The 15,851-nt window shown below is 41.9% G+C and overlaps 2 protein-coding genes and 1 long non-coding RNA gene across 4 annotated transcripts in view; all 3 read left to right on the forward strand.

Annotated features, from left to right (window-relative positions):
• Window positions 1–15,851, forward strand: part of LOC140354724 (NACHT, LRR and PYD domains-containing protein 3-like) — a 334,575-nt gene that overhangs the window by 311,773 nt on the left and 6,951 nt on the right. Inside the window, exon 13 of one of the 2 annotated variants that reach the window (XM_072439920.1) lies at window positions 15,729–15,851. This exon is cut by the window's right edge and continues 42 nt beyond it. In XM_072439920.1, the coding sequence (XP_072296021.1) occupies window positions 15,729–15,851 (123 nt within the window). Of the gene's footprint in view, window positions 1–232; window positions 437–15,728 lie in introns of those variants that run through there. The other variant, XM_072439931.1, reaches the window with a different exon arrangement.
• LOC140348261 (tripartite motif-containing protein 14-like) lies at window positions 2,437–3,406 on the forward strand. The gene is made up of 2 exons (XM_072434304.1): window positions 2,437–2,462; window positions 2,807–3,406. Exons 1-2 carry the CDS (start codon window positions 2,437–2,439, stop codon window positions 3,375–3,377), a joined length of 597 nt encoding a protein of 198 aa, XP_072290405.1. The 3' UTR covers window positions 3,378–3,406.
• LOC140354788 (uncharacterized) lies at window positions 9,561–12,456 on the forward strand. Its single transcript, XR_011925992.1, has 4 exons — window positions 9,561–9,662; window positions 10,386–10,489; window positions 10,966–11,154; window positions 12,326–12,456. It is a non-coding gene; the product is annotated as an uncharacterized lncRNA (long non-coding RNA).

Raw genomic sequence — 15,851 nt, forward strand, 5'->3', positions numbered from 1 at the left:
CCATCAATTTAAAAACTCATTTATTCCCTCAGCCATAACTCTGATGAACAAACAAAAGCTGCTGTGGTTTTGTAGCAGGTTTGTCACAGTCTTGTGTCTTTCATTCCTGTTGTTGTGTGACCTCATTTCTCTCATGTCAGTCGTATAGTTGTGTTTGTGTTGCTCTGCTCTAGAAAACTCTACTGTCCATGTGTGAGAGTGACCCTCAGTGACAGAGCTGTGTGTGTTTCAGGCTGGATCCTGCTGGAGAGCGCTGGATGGTCCCAGGCCCCTGGAAGTGTGAGTAAACAGGAAGTGATGTCATGAGTGTGTTACAAGAGACAGGAAGTGATGTCACGAGTGTGTTATAAGAGACAGGAAGTGATGTCACGAGTGTGTTATAAGAGACAGGAAGTGATGTCATGAGTGTGTTATAAGAGACAGGAAGTGATGTCACGAGTGTGTTATATGAGACAGGAAGTGATGTCACGAGTGTGTTATAAGAAACAAGACGTCACGTCATCATTGAATCTCAGCTGTGTTTGGGTCTTTTCCAAAGCGCTCTCTTCTCCCTTCTTTGTCCTGACTCTGTTTCGCTCGTTCACGTGAAGGAGCCGCCACATCGAGAACAGTCTTTAATGATCAGGCTCCGTTTGAGCAAGTGGAGTGCGTCTGAAAGCTGAGTGCTGTTCACGGTTGAAGGGACTTATTATTTAAAAAATAACTTAATAAATAAGTGTGACCCACATTAAACACAGTCACAGGTGAAATGAGAGCATGAGGATCTGCATGAACAAAAAAACAATGATTAATTTAATCTAAAAGTCTGATATTGGCGACATTAGTGGGCGGTGCTTTTCTGGTAAAGGGGCGTGTCTCTTCAGAGTGAGGGGGTGTGGTTCCAAAGCCAAAGCTCTGAGCCTCTAATGAAGGAACCTCCTCTCAGCTGAAGGAGACTCACCCAGAGTTTAGTGGAAGTGCAGAGGAAGAGGAGGAGCAACTGCTTTGGAAAAGGACCAATCTCTTAGAAAAAAACAGTTTCATCATCACAAACTAAACTATAATTAGAAAAACATTTGAATATATTGTACTTATAGAAATAAAACATTCAAATATATTTTTATATGAACAAAACAAAAATGTTTAAATGTATTTCTTCTTCTTGGTGAGTTATATATTCAAACGGCAAAATTCTCTAAATCTGACATAAATTATTACATTGAATCTTTAAACCATCTAAATAGCAAAACCACAATAACCAATGTTTATAAAGATCTAACTATAGCATTAACCTGAATCTTCTCCTTGTCTTATTTGAAATATATATATATAGAACTAGATAATGTGCAATGGCTGAAGACATTGAAAATGTCTGCATTCTGCCTTAAAAGTACTACATGTGTGTAGTAAAGACTTTATTCTTGTTAGGCACGAGCCATGGAATGGAATGTTCATTCCATGGAATGCTCGAGTCTATTGTTCAAAAGTAAATGTCAAAAGTAATAGCGCCCCTAAGACGGTGAAAGCGATCGTAAAGAGGTATAACTTGTTGAAATCGGTGAAAGTGTTAAGGAGTTGAAACGCGTCAAAAATCAGGAAAATCCTGATAAAATAAAAAATACAACAACATACAACAACACATCTGCTTTCTGACAAAGCAGACACTCAATAAGAGACCAGCGGAAGAACAATAGACTCGAGCATTCCATGGAATGAACGTTCCATTCCATGGCTCGAGCCTAACAAGAATAAAGTCTTTACTACACACATGTAGTACTTTTACGCAAGAATGCAAAAAATCACAATGGCTTCAGCCATTGCACATTATCTAGTTTTTAATAATATTTTGCAAATAAAAGGCACAATATATTCCTAATGCCATGTCCATACTCTGGCGTTTTTGACCCCCTGAACATTGATGAAAGTCACACATGGGGACATAGACCCGATCTGCTCGGCCCAAACTCGAATAAAATGGAGCTTGCGAGAACGCCCGTCGCAACAGCGCCATGTGGTTCAAAAAAGAGAAAACATGAAAGTCTTAATATTTGGCCTAGGCACATTAGACTTGGGACAGTGATAGAGCTACCTTTGAGGAGTAAAACACACCTGGCAGCATCGCTGTATGATAAACAGGAAGTCAGCCATGTTGAATCGAAGTGGCGCCGCCACGTTTGACTTTCTTTTTTCAAAATCGTACTTGTCCTAGGTTTTTCATCCAATCGAGCTCGACCTATATCCTTCCTTATATATATTCCCATTCATTTCAATGGGGAAAAATACTGATACTTTTGCAAATACTGCAAAAAGTACGAGTTGTACAAATTTCAAAAGCAATAGCCCCCCTAAGACGGTGAAAGCAATCGTAAAGAGGTATAGCTTGTTGAAATTGGTGAAAGTGTTAAGGAGTTGAAACACGTCAGAAATCAGGAAAATCCTGGAAACAGGAAGTCAGCCATGTTGAATCGAAGGGGCGCCGCAACGTTTGACTTTCTTTTTTCCAAATTGTACTTGTCCTAGGTTTTTTGTCCGATCGAGCTCAAAACAACATTTGCATCTAGAGACATTGAAAATTAATAAAAAATAGATTTTTTTGTGAATGGGGCATTGTGTTCAATGCTTATAAAGCAGCGTCTGCTTTATAAGCAGTGTCTGCTGTATAGGCAGACACTCAATAATAAATGTATGTTTCATTCTTCTTATCGTATCACATTCCTCAACTACTTAAACCACGTCAAATCTACAATAAATTCACTTTTGTCTTTGACTTTATTGTTTATAATCTGTATTTCATTCTATTCTTATAAGTGTTGTAATAATAATAAAGTGATGTGAACAGTGTATTTGTGTTTGCAGATTTCTGTCACGTCACTCTGGATCCAAACACGGCCAACGACAAACTGGAGCTGTCTGTGGACAAAAGGACAGTGACCAATGTGGAGCAGCTCCAGCTGTCTCCGTCTCACCAGGACAGGTTCAGTTCCTGTCCCCAGGTCCTGAGCTCCACCGCTCTGACTGGACGCTGTTACTGGGAGGTGGAGACGAGAGGGTCTGTAGATGTAGCAGTGAGTTACAGAGGAATCAGACGGAGAGGAGACGCTGAGGACTGTAGGTTTGGAGACAATGATCAGTCCTGGAGTCTGAGGAGAGATGAAAGAGGAACATGGTCTGTTTATCATTGTAAAAGGGAAACATTATGTTACTACAGTTCAGATAGAGTAGGTGTGTTTCTGGACTCTGAGGCTGGAGCTCTGTCCTTCTATCAGGTTAGACATGATAACAGTCTGTTCCACTTCCGCACCTTCATCTGCAGCTTCTCAGAGCCTCTGTTTGTTGGCTTTGGTCTGGTTGCTCCTGGTTCCTCTGTGTCTCTGGTGGAGCCGACGATGAGACGATAAAAACCTAATCCTGATCTGATCCTGTTACAATCTGCTGTTTCAGACGACGTCTCGACTCAGTGTTTCTCTGTCTAATGCAGCTCTTTGCTCAAACACAGACACTTGTCCCGCCCACTCCTCCTATTGGTCCGGCTCTGTGAGGCTCCAAGTGAGTGACAGGTGGATTCCACCAATCACAGAAGTCGGCTTCAGTGACAGCTTAAAAACGTTCTAGTCGATACATGAACCGTTACGGCCAAAATAACACACTCTTTTCAGGAATTATGCAGGAATTAACTCAATCTAAACGGCTTAAGCTTAAACACAGACAAAAAGAAAAGTAAAAATGGTAAAAATAAGTGTAAGCTCCTGAAGCTCCCGCCCACATGCTTTTACTGCCACAGGATTGGCTGTAGACTTCTCAAAACAATCCAAAGCTGATCCATAACAATTTCAAAGGATCAGATCTTAAATATATGAGTATTTTGTTAATTTGTCAAAGTGAAAGAAGCTCTTTTGAGGCGTTGTTCCTGTAGTAATAATGAAGGGCCCAGACCAGGCTGTGCGCTGGACAGAGGGGTAATGTTTGAATGAAGGGCCCCAACCATCACAACACCAATATTTTAGTTTGACAAAGTATTTATTACAGCAGATGTTCTCCAGATCATAGTCCTGGAGAACAGCTCTGAGTTTTTAATCACGATCAGCACATTCACTTCTAATTAGTTTTTATTTGACAAAAAAACAATTCTCTTGAATATCAAATTAATTTAGACTTCCAATGAGATGTAATATGCAACTTGAAATGAATATTAAGCAACTTATGTGAGGTAATAAATGGGTCTAAAATGTTTTGATCGTGCTGAGAATTATTATTATTATTGCTAGTGAAGGTTCTGATTTGTTCAAAGTTTTCTGGGACTCTATGTTTAAAAAACCTCTTATCCTTTTGGCGTCCCATGGGTGGGACACTGGGACAGGCACATGTGTGCCACCACGTACTCATGTGTCACCACGCTCCCCAGTCCCAAAGCCTGACAATCTACACATCAATTTAAACCTTAAAGTACATTTTCACATGCAACAATCACAGCCCTTTGTACACACGGTCTTTGTACAGAAAAGCACCAAGTAAAAGTTTTGACTTTCCTTACCTTCAAGGCTCTGTACACGTCAAACTTCAATATTTCCCCTCAAGATTGGTCTCGATCCATTCATAATGGTCCAACGAATAAAATCCAGTAAAATAATTCCAATACATATTGTTAGAGCAATAATGGAATTAATTAAGAAAAGTATTTTTGTTTAAGTATAAATAAGTATTAAATTAATGTAATTGCAATCTGAATCTTTAGTATAAATTCCTAATGTTCTAATTATTTACAAAGCCTAATCCTTAAGTTAAATGTATAATTTATGTCATGCTTCAGTATGGAGCGGGAGAGGGCGGGGCCAGAGAAGTAGGCCAAACTTAATTGGTAAAAGGGGAACAGGTGAGACGGGTCGAGATGGAAGTCAGAGGGCGACCGACACGGTCTTTGACCGCGCATATCCCGCACATCCCCGCACATCGCAGAACATGGCAGCATCTTTTTGATTGTGCAAAATAAAAGAAATAAACGCACCACGGACTACTTGAGTTTTTGTTCGTGAGGATTTTGTGTGAGTCAAGAAACGGACACCCAAAGGATGGCTACTAAGCAGTTTTTAGCGAAGATTGACTAGAAGCCAAAACACATATTTTAGATCCATGAAGGCCTCCATGATGCAGAAAAAAAGGTTTTCGTCAACTCCATTTTTCTTTTTCTTTTGCCCATATCAAAGAAAATGGAATTTTCACCGCAATGTCCTTGCTACAGAGGCTAAAAGGAAGTATTAGCTTTTGATTAACACCAAGATTAGCCAATCAGGACGGTTTTTGGCAGTTCTACGTCCCAGTAAAATCAATGAAGTGTCACATAGAGATACAAATTACTCACAAGTCCCACCCTTGCTAAACCAACCAGTTAGGTTACAGACTGTGTTTGACACTACAGACAAACAGCCAATGGGTAGACGAGCACAGGGATGTGTAATGTATGGGGTTTCTCCAAAAAGTTCCACTTTAGAGCCGTGCGATGGTTCTGTGGCAAAACGTGCTCACATAACACTTGTTTTTGTCTATTTTTAATTGTGAAAATTTGTTTTTATTTATGGAATATGAATTTCAATAACATGATATAGTGTCTCTGTGTAAAGAAATGGATTCCCCTAGTTGTAAGCTTTCAATAGAGCCCTCATTGATGTATGTAGGTGTAAGAAGTCAAAAGTGATCAAATATTTTCTAAATGTGTCCAAAATGGATAGATTTGGACAAGGGAATGGTCTTTTTATCCAACGCCTGGATAAAGTATTACAAAAAGTTTGATAAAATACTTGTTTCTACAGATAATGATCTCACATTTGAAACTTAAGTGGCTAGTTTTGTAATGATATATAGTGTATTTCAGGCCTCACATACAAACAACAGCTATAAACACCCTCATTTTTAACAAAAAACTTAGGGCAAGGATAAAGAAAAAACTTTTTTCTGGATGTTCCAAGATGTATAACTTTTATTCAGTCAGACTTAGAGTAGTTCTGACTGTTGAGGGTAAAAATAGAGAATGTTACCTTTACACAGAGACCCAGTTTTTATATATAATCCACATACTTAAAAAACAAATATGGTTTTAATTTGGAGAGGTATCTTTAGAGACAGTTGGACAAAAATCTGCCTATGGATGACAGGTTAACTGCATGTATTTAAATAACAAATACTAAAAAGAACAATATTTCTTTAAACATTTCAGGAGTCCAGTTTATTTTAATGGTGTCCTGAATTCCTTGCGGCTCAAACAAGGAACTTGAGTGGCTGCCTTGAGTCCTTATACAGACCTACTTCAAAACTATGTCTAACCTCACTGACCAGCTCTAAATCAGGACTCATGAGCTTGTAAATACTCTCAAATGTATGTATTGCCATCATTTATACTTCTATAAGAGTAGATTTTAGATTTAAATCTGGATTTTAACTGGTATAACTCACACTATGGTTTCTTGCAGTGTCCAATGCTGATTTTCAAATTATGTTAAACATAGCTTTTTTTGTTTTTATTAAAAAGTAGTTGGATAAAGTTAAATATTTAAAGAACATTGTGTTATTATGAACATAAGCGGCTTTAAATTCAATTAAAATAAATAAATACATAATACAATAAATACTTTGTCTCATTACTTTTTGAACAGTTAGAAATAGCAATACTGGTTTAAAAACAACATGCAGTTGATATAAAAACATATTTACGCTGATTAACAACCATGATGTTGTTGGATCAGGGGAACAAAAGGGAAATCTCACTGGATACTGGCAAAAAAAAAAAAAATTTTTAATTAAATGAAAAATACTGGTCTTTCCTTCTCAATCTGGACTTTCTGAAGCCTGATCTGCAGCTTTTTGAGTCGACCCAGACACAAAAGCCACACTCTTCACTGACAACTGGCTTCTCTCCGGTGTGGATCCCACGGTGCTCTGTGAGGTCTGATGAACGTCTAAAAGAGTGAAACCTTTAGTGACATTTGCAAGTGGAAGACTGCGCAAACTCCTTCCCACACTGGTCACAGATAAATGTTTTTCCCCCTGTGTGTGCATTCAGAATCATTGATGTTTTAAAAACCTTCTCACACTGGTCACATCGGTACGACCTCGCTGATGTTTTGAGAGCTGCCCTTTGGTCCTAAATGTTGTTCCACACTGGTCACATTCAAAAAGCCTCTCTCCAGTGTGGATCCTCTTATGTTCTTTGAGAGAATCCTTTTTTTCCAAACCTCTGACCACAAACAATCACAGCTGTAAGGGTTTTCTCCAGTGTGGGTCCTGAAGTGCATTTTGAGATATGCAACTCTTGAAAAACTGTTCCCCCACTGGTCAAACTTGTATGGTCTTTCCCTTAAAGAGAGGTTCTGTTGTGTATTTTGATACTGGAAGCATTGGGCTATGTCTTTCAACACTGGTCGTAGGTGAGCTGCCATCCGTTTGTGTCACTGCACATTTATATTAAGAGAATAAAAGCCAAAATTAAACAAAACATTTTACTTAGAGGGATCTAGATGAAGCTGAAGACATAAAATATGACATAATGTACCAGGAAAAGAGTTGGAAAGAAGAGAGAAGGAAAAAGGAATGAGAGGGGGAAATGAAGACAACAACATACACCTTCTCTTTGTCTTTAGTGAGTCAGGGACATTTTTAGAGTTCATGTCTTTTACATTTCTTATTTTTTCAGTTGAGGCGGTGACCGTCTCAGAAGAGACATATCAAATCTATGGCTACATAAACTGAATAGTGGGGCATAGTTAAAAAATTAGCAGCTGGAATATCCATCTATCTTCTTCCTCTTATCCAGGGCTGGGTTGTGGGGGCAGCAGACTCCCAGATGTCCCTCACCCCAGACACTTCCTCCAGCTCCCCCAGGGAGGCACCCAGGAGGCATCCAGAACAGATCTCAACATGGAGGAGCAGCGGCTCAACTCCAAGCTCCTCCCGTGTGATTGAGCTCCTCACTCTATCTCTAAGGGATTGCCCAGCCACTGTGGAGGAAATTCATTTCGACCGCTTGTATCTGCTCAGCTTGAATATTCAAGGTATAAACCTCCTGCCTGAGTGACCTTTTCAACAATAGATGCAAGAGAAATATGTTCATAGAGGGGAAATAAAGTTAGTCAAACCAAAGAATATATCAGTTAAAAATAGAATTTAACTCGTTATAACATGAAAATGTTTCTGTAACTTATTACTTTCTTGTTCTGACAAAAAAAGCCTGAAAATGTTTCTATGTTTCACTGACAGTTCTTCGTTTCCATACATACAGCCAATAAAAGTTCTAAATGTCAAATAATAAATGATATGGGTTGGGTTGATATGCATCTAACAAACATATTTTAGACTTTTTCCCAATCCTCACAATTTTTTTTTTTTATTCCACACCTTTTAGCTTCTTCAATTATTGATTGTAAAATATGTTAAAATCACATTTCAGATCATGTCGCTGTTACATTAGATATAACCACACAAACTCTGGTTTGTAAATGTTGATTGACAAGAACTATCCACATTTCTCTAAATCAATGATGAGGGTAAAGTCGGTTAACCGTACAGTGCTTTGGGGAACTGCTAAAGAAAACCTAATTGTTCTGATAATATCACACACTCAAAAAAAGTAATTTAATATGAAACAAATTAGAGGGATAAACAAAATCCATCCCAGAAAATAATTATTTTTAGAAAGTTACAAAAGAATATGCATTTCCCTGTTTTTTCCAGAACTCTTGTTATTTTGGAAAGAGGAACTCTCCAGGGCTGCGTCCTTTCCCTGCTTTTGTTTTCAATGGTAATTGAACCTGGAGCTGAGGCAATAAGGACTCATCATCACATCACTGTATTAACAGTGAAAAACATAGTTATTTCTTTGTTTGCCTGCGATATTCACGTTGATTCACATACATATTCACATATAAACTCCTCCAGTCCTCGGACGTTTGCCCGGCCAATTTGGTGAAAATCATCCTGAGGGGTGGGGCATCAAAAGCTATCCAATTTTATTTATTTTTTTCAAAATACTTTATTATGTTTCCATCTTTGCCAGACTATAATCTTTATTTTATTATTTATTAAAATTATTTGTCGTTTCTAAATGAATTCGATTGAACATTAAGGCCATTTATGTAATATTCTCTCAATTATGAACCAATAATTTAAACTTAAAATCCAAACAATGTTTTCAAAATGAAAATCCAAGTTTATAAATCTGGTGTAACTTTGGAGCCTCTTTTTCTGTTTTGGTTCTGAATTTCCCAACATTCCTCTGATTGGAGCTGAGAGCTGTAGATTTGTGAACTTTGAGCTGCTGCTTTTCAACCAATACAGCTTCTGTTTTCTTCCCCTGGTCGTCTCTCCACTGTTTGTCTCTGTAAAAGTCAAAGTGTCACAAATGTCCCTAAAGTTGCAGCAGGTTGTTCAAGGTCAGTATCAGGAAAGAGACTTTTAACACCAGCCACCAGGGGTCAGCAGAGGACAGAGTCAAAAGCCTCTGGGCGTCTCACTGTGATCACGTGACTCACCTGTGGCTGAAGTGAAAGTTTAAAGTCCTTTTCAAACGACGCCATCAAGTTGACTCCAGCAGCTCAAGTCTTAACTCGCTCCTGATTTAAAGCTCTAACTAAACCCGGCTCAACGAGGTCCTTTTCAGAACCAAACCAAGTCCAGATCAGGACTCCGGGCTCGTCCAGGTGACTTTCATTGTTCACATGTTCAGAGGCAACTGTTGTTGTGATTTTGGGCCTTACAAAAATAAATTGATTTGATGATTTGATTGATGATGTTCAGGATTTGTCTTGTGGCACTTTAGGCCTTCTCAGCTTTCACGAGGCCGCTCCCGTTTCTTCACACGCACTTTTTATTCATGTTGCTCAGGTTTGTTTGTGCTCTTTGTATTCTGTGTTTCCTTGTGATTTATGTGTGAGTCACTACTTTTTCACACATATTATCACTTTTAATCAGTTTTGAATCGCGTCTTTTGATCAGTTTGGGCTTTTTTCTTCTGGGAAACAGTGAATGACAGAGACAAATATCAGTCTTTTGTGCTTTATTTTCCATAGTTTTGATGTTATTGTCATTACTGAGGTTCTATTAAAGGCTACAAGACCAGTTTAGCTTTACATATAGATTAAGACAAGTTAAAACATATAATAACTGTTGTTATTATCATTTATAGCCTGTCATGTCACGCAGCAGGAAGTAAAAACACAATTCTATTATTCAGCCTTTTTAAATCAATATTATTACAGATTACAATGAACAAAATGTCAAATAAACTATGTGGGTTACAGTTAACTACTAAATACAAGGAGAAATAATGTGATTTCTTGTGTAAATGAGTTGTTGCTCATTGTAATAGTGGTTTAGATTGATATTATAGATGTGTGACTTTCCCTCTGCTCTGGTGGTTTCAGGAGAAGATGGACCCGTCCAGTCCTGGTTGTGATCCTGGTCCTGGTCTGAGCTCTGTGTGTCTGGAGACTGACCGCTCTAAAGACTGTGGGATTGACTCTACAAGGTTTGTCCTCTTGTCTTCAGTTTGGGAGGTGGGCCGCTGTGAGACACTGGGACAGGAAAACGTCTGCTCCCTTCACTGCATTTTGGACTTCAATTAGAAAGGATTTCAGTTTAGGTTCAAGTGAATGTATTTCTTCTGTACCAAGAGGACAGAGTGTGATAAAGTGACAAGAGAATAATAAAAGAAACACCAGTGACATGATTCCACTAGAGCTGAGCCATATGTCAAAGAGGTTTTCATGACTTTTTTATTACAAACACATGAAAATGTCTTGTAGTGTTCATTTTATAAACATAAAGAAGACAGACACTTAATGAGTGAAGACAAAAAACTGTCTCATTTAATCTGAACTTTGCTCCACACTTTTACTGAGAGAGAACTGGCTTTAGACGCTCAGTTTTACATTCAGGACAAACTCAACACCACAGCCTCTGCTGCAGCTGTTAGTTTAGTGTTGATCCTTTTGTTTTCTTCAGGAGGAAACTGGACAAACCTGGATCTAAAACCAGAAGAAAATCCAGACCTGGTCCTGGTCCTGGTCCTGGTCCTGGTCCTGGTCCTGGTCCTGGTCCTGGTCCTGGTCCTGGTCCTGGTCCTGGTCCTGGTCCCAGCTGTGAGTCTCTGAAGAGCGACATGTCCAAAGATCTGGGCATCGACTTTAAAAGGTGTGTTTAGTAGTTGTGTCTCTGCTCCGCTGTAGCGGGCCCTGAATAGAGCCTCTGCTCCGCTGTAGCGGGCCCTGAATAAAGCCTCTGCTCCGCTGTAGCGATCCCTGAATAGAGCCTCTGCTCCGCAGTAGCGGGCCCTGAATAGAGCCTCTGCTCCGCTGTAGCGGGCCCTGAATAGAGCCTCTGCTCCGCTGTAGCGGGCCCTGAATAGAGCCTCTGCTCCGCTGTAGCGGGGCCTGAATAGAGCCTCTGCTCCGCTGTAGCGGGCCCTGAATAGAGCCTCTGCTCCGCTGTAGCGGGCCCTGAATAGAGCCTCTGCTCCGCTGTAGCGGGCCCTGAATAGAGCCTCTGCTCCGCTGTAGCGGGCCCTGAATAGAGCCTCTGCTCCGCTGTAGCGGGCCCTGAATAGAGCCTCTGCTCCGCTGTAGCGGGCCCTGAATAGAGCCTCTGCTCCGCTGTAGCGGGCCCTGAATAGAGCCTCTGCTCCGCTGTAGCGGGCCCTGAATAGAGCCTCTGCTCCGCTGTAGCGGGCCCTGAATAGAGCCTCTGCTCCGCTGTAGCGGGCCCTGAATAGAGCCTGTTTCACTGCAGGTTTGTTCTCTTCAGTAACAGTTTGTGATGTGAGCTGCTGTGGTGAAGGAGTTTGGCTCTGAAGATTGTGCTCTTTCTGGAATTGTTGACATATTTCATTTACTGCTTATTTTTCCATCAACAAAAAGACTTAAAATGTGATATTTCTTTAACTTTGTGGTTTATTTAGGCCCAATTCTCATTTGTTCCTTTTAGCTCTTCTTTAGTTCAACAAGTTAAGAAGTGTTTGGTGTTATAATGAAATATTCAAATAGGCTTTTGTAATAATCATAAATTTGTCTTCAGTTTGGGAGGTGAGCCGCTGTGAGACACTGGGACAGGAAAACGTCACTACACACTCCTTCATCTCACACTCTATCCTTTTTAAGCATTTTTCTGAATCTTGGTTAGATTTTCAGGCCACAGAAGAACACATTTACCTAACACATGTTTACAGATCAAAATGTATATGATCTGGTAATAATATGTAATAAATGTAATGAAAACCACAATATTTTTTATGATCTGTTTAAGTTGTTGTTTTATGTACATTTTACTCAGGTTGTTCTTGGCTTTATGATCATTTATTTATTTTAAGGATGAAACTGGCCAGATCCAGACCTGGTTCTGGTCCTGATCCTGGTCCTGGTCCTGGTCCTGGTCCTGGTCCTGGTCCTGGTCTGAGCTGTGAGTCCCTGAAGAGCGACTGGTCCAAAGATGTGATAATCAACTTTAAAGGGTTTGTTTAGTTCTTGTGTCACTGCTCCGCTGTAACGGGCCCTGAATAGAGCCTCTGCTCCGCTGTAACGGGCCCTGAATAAAGCCTCTGTTTCACTGCAGGGACTCAGGTCCTGGTCTGAGCTGTGAGTCCATGCAGAGTGATTTCTCTAAAGACTGGGACATTGACTTTAAGGAGGCTCCATGTGAAGACACAGGGTAAGTCCACAGTGACTGTGAGAGTAGGACAGGGCTGAGGAAGGAGAGCGAGGCAAGAACAAGGTAAGATCAGCAGCAAACTGTAGGAAGACAATCTAGTCTGTTTGCAGCCACTAAAACAAGACTGTGGGATTAATGACAGAATTAAGTTATCATTTATTTTTGATTCCTGTGCACTCAAAGGTGTAACTCTGTCCCCAGAGCGGAGTGGAACCCGGAGGGCCTCAGAGTAGAGCCGCTGCTCCACCTCTTCACGGTCTGTACACAAACACTGTCTCTGTGTGTTCTTTTGCTCTGACTGAGTTTGTTTTTCCAGCGGCTGGAGGAGCAGGTCCTGAGCTTTGTCAAAGAGCAGCTGAAGAGGTTCCACAGGGTCCTGGCCTCAGATTACCCAGAATGCTTAGAGAGTGAGGAGGAGGAGCAGAGCAGCAGAGAGGCCGTCCTGACCATCGCACTGGACTTCCTGAAGAGGATGAAACAGGAGGATGTGGCCGAGCGTCTGTCCAGCAGTAAGAACTCTGTCTAAACAAGGTGTTTAGTCCTCTGCCTCTGTCCTCGTCCCAGAGCGAGCGATGTGTCCATATGAGACTGAATCATGACCTGCTCCTGATTATCTGCTCACGATGGAACACACGTGATTTACACATGAAAACAAAACCTTTGTATATGTCTGTGTAATCCCTCAGTCGTCCAGGTCAGTGCCACAGCAAAAGAAAATGTCATTCTGTCACTGGAGAAAAGATTTGAAGAGTGAATATGTTTTGACACTCGTCCAAGAAACTTCTTCAGTTCCTCTTCCTTTGCAAATGATTAGAAGGAAAAGCTAAAGAAATGTCTTAAACAGTGGAATAGGATTTTTTTGAAGTAGAAAACATTTCTAATTAAGTAGAGATATATGAAAAATATTAGACAAATTAGCTGAACTTTGTTTGTAGTACTAGAAACACTCCTCACTTCCTGTGTCCTTTAGGTTTGACTATGAGTTACTGGAATAGATAGATAAATACAATAACTTTATTGCATTTCACATTTCATTTCTTTTGCCTGAACTTGCTCCTGGATGTGTCTCTACAGTGGGCTCAGCTCATGAGGTCTTTCTGGTCTAGAGAGAGAACAGTGTGTGGCTGTAAACCTGGACTCTGGACCAGAGGTGGGACTGACCATAGATGATTGTGTTCACCGTGTTCTTCCTGTTTGTCTTTACAGAGAGTTTGGCTGGAGTTTGCAGAGATAAACTGAAGAAGCGTCTGCAGCAGAGGCTCAGCTGTGTGTCTGAGGGCGTGGCTAAAGCAGGAAACCCCGCCCCCCTGAACCAGATCTACACAGAGCTCTACATCACAGAGGGAGGGGCCGCAGGGGTCAACCAGGAACATGAGGTCAGACAGATCCAGACGAAATCCAGGAGACCAGCCGCTCCAGAGACCGCCATCACATGTGAGGACATGTTTAAAGGCCCCGCCCACAAACAGGGACCAATCAGAGAGGACTTAACAGAGAGACCTATCAGGAGCGTGCTGACCAAGGGCGTGGCCGGCGTGGGGAAAACAGTGCTGACTCAGAAGTTCAGTCTGGACTGGGCTGAGGGCCGGGCCAACCAGGACGTCCAGCTGCTGTTCCCGTTCACTTTCAGAGAGCTCAATGTGCTCAGAGAGAGACAGTTCAGCCTGGTGGGACTGATGCACCACTTCTTCAGTGAAGCCAAAGGACTCTGCAGCTTTGACCAGCTCCAGGTGCTCTTCATCTTTGACGGTCTGGACGAGTGCAGACTTCCTCTGGACTTCAGCCAAACCCAGGTCCTGACTGAGATCACAGAGTGCGTCTCATTGGACGTGCTGCTGGTGAACCTCATCAGGGGGAGCCTGCTTCCCTCCGCTCGCCTCTGGATAACTACACGCCCCGCGGCGGCCAATCAGATCCCTGCTGAGTGCGTCTCCATGGTGACAGAGGTGCGAGGGTTCACAGACCCACAGAAGGAGCAGTACTTCAGGAAGAGGTTCAGAGACGAACAGCAGGCCACAGACGTCATCTCCCACATGAAAACATCTGGCAGTCTGTACATAATGTGCCACCTCCCGGTCTTCTGCTGGATGACTTCCACAGTCCTGGACCATGTGATGAAGACAGGAGTCAAAGAACAGCTGCCCCAGACTCTGACCCAGATGTACATCCACTTCCTGGTGGTCCAGGCCAAAGTCAAGAGCCTCAAGTACGACGGCCGCTCTGAGACCGACCCTCACTGGACTCCAGAGACCAGGGAGATGGTGAAGTCTCTGGGAAAAGTGGCCTTTGAGCAGCTGCAGAAAGGAAACCTGATCTTCTATGATTCAGACCTGGTGGAGTGTGGGCTGGACGCTGCAGGGGCCTCAGTGTACTCCGGAGTGTTCACACAGGTCTTTAGAGAGGAGCCGGGCCTGTACCAGGACAAGGTCTACTGCTTCATCCATCTGAGTGTGCAGGAGTTTCTGGCTGCTCTTCACGTCCATCTGACCTTCTACAACTCTGGAGTCAACCTGCTGTTGCCACGACAACCCACAGAGAGTCCAGAGCTCTTCTACCGCTCTGCTGTGGATCAGGCCTTAAAGAGCCCAAACGGAAACCTGGACCTGTTTCTGCGCTTCCTCCTTGGTCTGTCTCTGCCGACCAATCAGAGCCTGTTATTGGGTCTGACTCAGACAGGAAGTAGCTCAGGGACCAATGAGGACGCAGTAAAGTACATCAAAGAGAAGCTGGATTATAATATTTCATCAGAGAGTCGTCTGAACCTGCTCCACTGTCTGAATGAACTTCACGACCACAGTCTGGTGGAGCAGGTGCAGAGCTTCATGAGAGAAGGACGTTTCTCTGATAAAAACATCTCTTTTGCTCAGTGGTCGGCTGTGGCCTTCCTCTTATTGTCCTCTGAATCAGACCTGGAGGAGTTTGACCTCAGGAAATATGATCCTTCTCCAGAGGCTTTCATTGGTCTGCTGCCTGTAATAAAAGCCTCCAGAAAAGTCATGTGAGTCTAGACTTTATTAACACAGATCATCATGATTCTCGTCTCTAATATTCCTCTCTCTCCTCAGTCTGTCCGGCTGTAAACTGTACAAACACAACTGTGATGTGACCTCAGTCCTCAGCTCCTCCAGTCTGACACATCTGGACCTCAGTAACAACAACCTCTTTGACTCAGTAGTGAAGCGTCTGTG

The sequence above is a fragment of the Eucyclogobius newberryi genome, unplaced genomic scaffold (genome assembly GCF_026437365.1).
Source record: "Eucyclogobius newberryi isolate DKJ021-1_F unplaced genomic scaffold, fEucNew1.0.hap1 SCAF_11, whole genome shotgun sequence".
NCBI classification, from domain to species: domain Eukaryota; kingdom Metazoa; phylum Chordata; class Actinopteri; order Gobiiformes; family Gobiidae; genus Eucyclogobius; species Eucyclogobius newberryi.

What these genes read in the sequence shown, in the direction of transcription:
- LOC140348261 (XM_072434304.1), top strand. Translation starts at nt 2,437, where the DNA reads ATGTTGAATCGAAGGGGCGCCGCAAC. An exon ending in AATCGAAGGGGCGCCGCAAC is followed by an intron (nt 2,463 to 2,806) that starts GTTTGACTTTCT and finishes ATAATAATAAAG; the next exon opens with TGATGTGAACAGTGTATTTG.